Genomic DNA, 7079 nt, shown 5'->3' with positions numbered 1-7079 from the left:
TATATTTTATTTCATTATGTTCTACACCCAATTCCATATTTAATAAGAACATCTTGCTCAGTTGCCTGATTATGATTCCTTCACACTTTTAAATTATTATTTTATGTTTAGTCCAACAGCAAATAATTCCGTTTTTCCCCCAATACTTATTTTAAGCAGCATGTTACTCCAAAATATGTCCCCAACCTTCTCATCTGTGGTATGTTTGGATACAAGATTCAGGCTTGGAAATAATGCCTGCAAAGATTTGAGCCTGACTTTCTTTCCAATACTCTCCTTCCTCTCTCAATTCTTCAAAATGACTTTTTTATTCATCAGTAATCCTCAAGGATACCAGTAGATTTATACAGCCCAAAACGTTGCATTTAAAGACATGCAAAGAAACTGCAACCTGCAAGGAGACATGCCAAAATTAAAAGTAACTACATGAGGATATGGGATCAGAAGACTAAAACAAACAGGAATTTTTTTTTTACCTAGTGGCTTTGTGCAATATGTATCAGTAAATTACAAAATTGTTTCCTGGGTAAGTTAGATCTGAAAGGACTAGCTAATTCTTGCACAGTAATAGTGTCATGCACCATCAATCCTTGAATCTAGGTAGCATAAATCAGCTAGAGGGAGCTCTGTTGTTGAAAAAGCTGACAGAAAAATTACATGTAATATGGTGAAGTGGGAGAAATGATGGTTTTGTCTGTCAGGAACATAAGGAAAAAATGTCAGGTTAAGTTGTGTCCATTTTATGAAATAGATTTCTTAAATATACTGCTAGCAAAAGCAATTCAAAAATATCACTAGGTCAGCAAATATTTAGCTGAAGGGGTACTAATGAGCCATCAGTACACATATCCTGCAGTATTGAAACATTACAATAAACATGCAAGGCAGGAGCTCTGGATATTTTTTGAAGCAGAGTAAAACAAAATCTGCAAAACAGGGACTTCAAATCTAAAATACGCATGAACAGATTAGCTGTGGTAACACAGGATCTGTTGCCAGGAGGAATCCTTTGGGTGATTATAATGCTGGTTGTCCAAATGCACTTATGTTCTGCTAAATCCTTTGCCTTGACAGGCAAGCTGTAGTTTTGTGTCTCTTGGAGCTTAAAGATGTATATCGTGAAATACTTAACAGCGAGGGGGTGGCAAGGTTTTGGTAGCAGTGGGCCATAGGGGTGGCTTCTGTGAGAAGGATATAGAAGCTGTCCCATGTTTGCTAAGGGCCCCACTGCTGACCAGAGCTGAGCCAATAAGTGATGTTGTTTTGCACCTCTCTGGGAGCAGATTTAAGACAGGGAAAAAGAATGCTGCGCCACACAGCAGCTGGGAGAGTGAGAAGAGTGAGGACAGCGTTGTAGTCCACGAAGAAGGAGGGGGAGAGGTGCTCCAGGCACCGGAGCAGAAGTCCCCTGCGGCCTGTGGTGAGGACCATGGTGAAGCAGGCTGTCCCCCTGCAGCCCATGGAGTACCACGGTGGAGCAGGGTTCCACGCTGCAGCCCATGGAGGAGACCATGACAGAGCAGGTGGACCTGCACCGACAGAGACCACGGCCTGTGGAAAACCCCTGCCAGAGCAGATTCTGGGCCAGAGCTGTAGGCCACGGAGAGGAGCCCATGCAGGAGCAGGTGACCTGGCAGGAGCTGCTGCCCATGGGAGACCCAGGTTGGAGCAGTTTGCTCCTGCGGGATGGACCCCATGGTACAGAGCCATATCTGGAGCAGTTCTTGAAGAGCTGCTGCCTGTGGGAAGCCCACGCCAGATCAGTTCAGCAAGGACTGCATCCCGTGGGAGGGACCCCACAGCACAGGGGATGAGAGTGACCGAGAAGGAGCGGTGGCCAAGAAGCACTATAGACTGACCATAAGCCCCATTCCCCAGTTCCCCTGCACCGCTTGGGCGGAGGAGGTGGAAGAGGGTGGATAAAGAGGAAGGTGCTTTTACTTTCTTTCCTTTGTTTCTCGCTTCTCTAGCTCGTTAGTAATAGGTAATAAATCTCCCTATACTGAGTCTGTTTTGCCCGTCACGATAATTACTATGCGATCTCCCTGTCCTTATCTCAACTCTTGAGCCCCTTTCATCATATTTTCTCCCCACTCCTCTTTGAGGAGGGGGAGTGAGAGAGGGGTTCTTGTGGAGCTTGGCCACCCACCCGAGTAAAACCACCATAACAACTCCTTATAGTAAACTATGCTTGGAATAGATACGCTTTTACTCTTAGGCATAATTCCAGATCTGGTGTCTTGGAAGACAGGCTTAATTATTTCCCAGACAAAAATGGGAGATAGGTGAAAGTGTCCTGCAGGGATAATGCAGGGCATGCACAGCCTTCACTCACCAACAAAAGTTTCATTTCAGCTGGCAGAACTGGTCTAGGCAGCAGTGCTGTGATGCTAGAGCAACCTGCAGCTGTTGTGCTCTAGGCCAAACCCTTCCCTAAAGGCCAAACCCATCTTATTATCTGATTGATAACAGCTTCAGCTGTGTTAACAGCAGTATGTTAACAGTGGTGTTTAGCCATTGCTGGCCTTTTTATCTCAGCTGTGGCAAAGGCCTGAACTTCTAAATATCCATTAAAAATTCAAAAGAACATTTTAAGTGGTGCCTTTCACCCAGGCATCCGAGTTTTAAAAAAATACTCCCTGGAGTTCAAACGGAGTGCACATGTTGCCCTTGGCTGGTGTAGTATTCCACAACCCAGGAAACTATTTACTTTCTGAAGGATATTTCACTTCAAGCTGTGCATCTGGTCAAAAAATGTAAAATATACAAATATGGAAAACACTAAAGGATGTTTAATCATGTGTAAGAATTTGGGTGAACAAACTTCCTGATATTCAAAGGGGAGGGCTCTTTCTTTTAAAAGGTTTTGATGTGTCTATCCTTTTTAAGTTGCCTTCAGCACTCAGGAGATGACCTTTAATAGAGTCACATTTTGTGATTCCATTGCATCAAACAGAGAGACACTACATCATCTCTGGTTCGCCTGGGGAACCAACATGGGGCACAGATTTAGCCCAGTCACTTCAAGCAAATAGATGATATTCAACCCCATTTGTCTTCAAGACTTGATGTCCACGCAAGGCTCATTTTTGAAGTTTTGTTCTTGCTGTAGACCTACAGAATATTTATTCAAAACCACAGCATATGCTTGTTCTGTTTCAAATTAATTCATTCCACCAAGTCTGTGGTACATAATTAAAGCAGGATTGCTTAATGAAAATCTATGGGGAGGAAAACAAAAACCAAAACAACAAATTCAAAAAGCCCTCAACAACAACAACAAAACAACACACACAGCTAGTGGGTAAGTAATTTGGCCCCAAAGAGCTTGCATTATTGAGGTCTTTTAGCCTGATTAAGCCCAAAATCTTTCTCTACCTCCTCTTGAAAGCACACACGCACCATTCATGCCCTTGCATAGGCCTAATTAGATGTACTAGATGAAAAGCATTTATCGTAGTAGTATAGTAGATGAAAAATAGTTAGGGTATAATGCATCCCAAACTTTTTCCTACCACATTTTTTATGCTAGAAAGGAGGCTCTAAGGCTGGAGGAATGGAAGTTGGGCGTCCTGGTCTGAGCAGCAAATTAGGGCACAATCCAGAGCTTTGATGTTTTGAAAATATAAGCCTGTTGAACTGAGAGTAAGAAAAAATAGGTGGGCCAATACATGGATAAAAAAAGGATCACTGACTGAGTGCTAATTAAAAATATATATGTTGGAATATTTTACATAGGATATTGCTCATGTGGGGATCTAAATCTCTCAAAAAGGGCTGTTATTAACTGCACAAGTGATGCAGCACTCCACACTGCAAGTGTTGCAATAGCATTGTCACTAGATCAGATGAGAGTCCCCATAAGGTAGCTCAGGTGGGATCTTACAACTCTAGTAATCCTAGGATTGTAAATGTTGTGCTAGGTCCTGCTAACAGGATAACTACTTCAGCAAGTGCATGATCCTTTGCTATCGGTTATTTTAAACTATCTACAGAGCATAGCCCATCTTAATCGTACACGAAATACTATCTTACATTACCATTCCTGTAGTTACCATTCCTGCAAATGCAAGTGCAATTTCTACCGACTTTACATTCTTTTATCTATGCAAATTTTGGTCAGCTCCTTCCTCTGCAGCAGGAACTGCCTGGGGGAAGCCCACAGAATCACTCAGTTTCTCCAATCAGGGTGTTGCCTAATGCATCCCAACAGGCTCATAGTGCTTATCCACTGGTCTCTGCCCAACAGGATCTGCCAGAAGTCCTGACCCAAATGGGAACCCAGCATATGGATAGCAGCAGGACCAATTAGGCAGGTGCTTTGTAAGAAATCAAAGTAGGAGTTCACTCAAGTAATTTTTTGCAAACAGTTCACCATCTGTTTTATACAAAGACAATCTGGGGAGTTCCCCTGACTAAGCACTCCAGGTATGCACAAAGGCACAGCCCTTGTATTTACAGCCCTTGCACATCCCAGCTACACCACAACTGTTACTACAAGTTACTACCTTATATCACAATTATGAATTAATTTCCATGGGTTTTGCCACACCTGCCTTCACAAAGAGTTCAACATGCTTGCATTACTTACCTTTAATACGCTTTCTACCTCAGAGATCTAGTTTTCATAACAGCAGTGACTTGCCCATTTATCAATTCTCTGCAGCGTTTCGTTTCACTGAACACAAAACCTAAATTATTACAAAGCAAATATCTACAGTGAGCCTGCACACATGCCTATTTGAAAAGATAGTATTTCCTATTTAAGTGCATAGAATTCCTTTTTTTTTTTTTTTTTTGATTCTTTATTCACGTGTCATATGAATGTCCTGCAAAAGTATCTATGTAATGTGACTGTCTTTTACTTAACCTGTGTTTCTTGATTACTGTGTCACACACAATGGCCTTTTTCTGTTTCTCTGAAAGCCCACTCCTTTTGGGGTTGTGTCCTGGAGTTCCCTTTAAGTTGCTGTTAACATCTGAGAATCAACAACTGTAGGATTCCTGACATGTATTTGTCACAATGTAAAAAAATGAATCGGTAAATAAAAGCCAACAGGGGAAGAAAAAAAAAAAAAAAAAAAAAGTCTTAAAAATACCTTTAATTTCCTCCCAAGTAATCTTTCCTCACAGATTCATTAATTTAACTAAACATCAAGTTCCTTTACATTATTCTTTGTCTTTTGTAATGGGGCGTTTTAGGACAAATGGGAAACATGAAAATGTTGCATTTCTACTTTTAGGGTTTTAGAAACCCTAAACCTAGGAACTAAATCATTTTCTCAACAGTTATTCTACCCAAATATTCACACCATTCAAAAATATCTCAAAGGGAGAGGTGGGAGACGGAGCTGGAATGGAGAATGATATGCCATGAAGCTGTGACTAGTGTGGGCCAAAGACTGACCTCTCAGCACAATCTGGGAGAGGAGGAGGTGGCACCTGGCCACCCAGCCACTTCACAACTGTGTGAGTAGCATATTTTCATAAAATCCATCCAACAAAAAGTTAAAATTATTCTAAAAAAGCTGGTGATTTTACCCTACCATTTATCTACCGAGCAAACACATTCAAAGTATTCCAGACAGTCTAGATATCATGTCTCAGAAGTTAGACACTCTGGACTGTCCACTCTTTATCTTGTGGTTTTCCTCATTCTTCTGTTTTTCAGGAGAGAATGGTAAATTTGCTGCTTTTTCTGGGTCAAAAACTTCACAGTTTCTAGATCAAAAATTCACTTTTCCTCATCTAAATTCAGATTCCAGAAATATGTTCTGTCATTTTCCAAAAAGTTTAGTAATTTCTTTTCTTCCTTAGCAAAAGATTCCAGATGAAGCAACATAACACTTCCATCAATACCAATTCTTTCTGAGGTATGTATAATGTACACTTATACAGAACTGGCTGCAAAAACAGTGTTTCTTCAATATAATGTATTGTCACTTCGTATAGATGTAAAATATTTTCTCTTTAAAAGGCTTTTCTTTAGTATAAACACTTCAATAAACTTGACTGATTTTTTGAAAACTATTTTTATATTGGAAATAACTTTTTACTTTCTAACTTTCCCCAAAGAACGCAGGACCAATAGCAGGTAATTTTTAAAAGAATGTTCCCTTTTAATGAGTCCTAAAGTCAGATTGTCCAGGAAAAGCATGTGTTGAGGTATGATTTTACACATATAATATTGTGTTTCTTTCCCAGACAATAGTCATTATTTCATCTATTATTGTCATTATATTGTTGATATTTTTACATCGGTAACCTAAATGAACATGTTTATAATAATTGAGTTGGCCACAGTGCAAACACCAGCAACTTGGAAATTGTAAATATTAACATAGAGTGTATTTTTGTTCAAGTCTTTCCAAATGTGGAAAAGATCCTTTTCACTCAGAGAAGTTAATAGGGTGATAAGCAGGACTGCTTTAATAAAAGTTGGGATATACAGGAAAAAGTAAAGCAATTCATTTTCTACTTGCCAACCATTTATGTGTGAAACATTTATTGTTTCATTTAGCCTTCCTTTGAGAGGCAAAACCTATGCAGTAATGTGGAATAATCTTAAAAATACTTGTCTGTCTACAGTTCTACTCTGACTCTTCCCCAAAGTCTTCTCCAAACTATTTTGATTTTTTCTGTCTTGTCACAGAGTTTTCAACAGCCTTGTCAGAGACTTTGCACAGACAATCATGGTCATGAATTGCCATAATAACAGCATATCTAGAAAATCTACCTGGGTTTAGCAAATAATTAAGAGTCATATTTCTATGTATTTGCCTGCTGTATATACACTAAGCTGTGCTGTTGATTAATGTTCCTATGTTACCCAAAAAACCCTGCCTGGTCTAGGCAGGCTCCACAAAGGTTTCAGAGTAGATTGAGCATTGCTATCTTCTTATGCGAAGCATGACAAAGCTAAAGATATGCCTGTATGACTAGGATTTCATGAGAGTTATTTAGCAAGTGGGGCTACAAGATTTCCTCTTTTTAACTGAAAGTTTTATTTATTTGCCATAATACTCCATTTTTTTTACTACTCAGATGTCCGTATGTGGGAAATATGGGAAACGCTGATG

At 39.9% G+C, this 7079-nt stretch overlaps 1 protein-coding gene across 1 annotated transcript in view; it reads left to right on the top strand.

Moving 5' to 3' along the window:
* The first annotated feature begins 1607 nt into the window (after window positions 1-1607).
* Window positions 1608-7079, top strand: part of SLC28A3 (solute carrier family 28 member 3) — a 52176-nt gene continuing 46704 nt past the window's right edge. Inside the window, exon 1 of the mRNA XM_035310913.1 lies at window positions 1608-1625. Within this exon, the coding sequence (XP_035166804.1) occupies window positions 1614-1625 (12 nt within the window). The 5' untranslated portion in view covers window positions 1608-1613. The remainder of the gene's footprint in view (window positions 1626-7079) is intronic.

This window comes from Oxyura jamaicensis, chromosome Z (assembly GCF_011077185.1).
Source record: "Oxyura jamaicensis isolate SHBP4307 breed ruddy duck chromosome Z, BPBGC_Ojam_1.0, whole genome shotgun sequence".
Classification (NCBI taxonomy): Eukaryota; Metazoa; Chordata; class Aves; order Anseriformes; family Anatidae; genus Oxyura; species Oxyura jamaicensis.
This window is presented reverse-complemented; position numbering and strand designations above follow the sequence as displayed.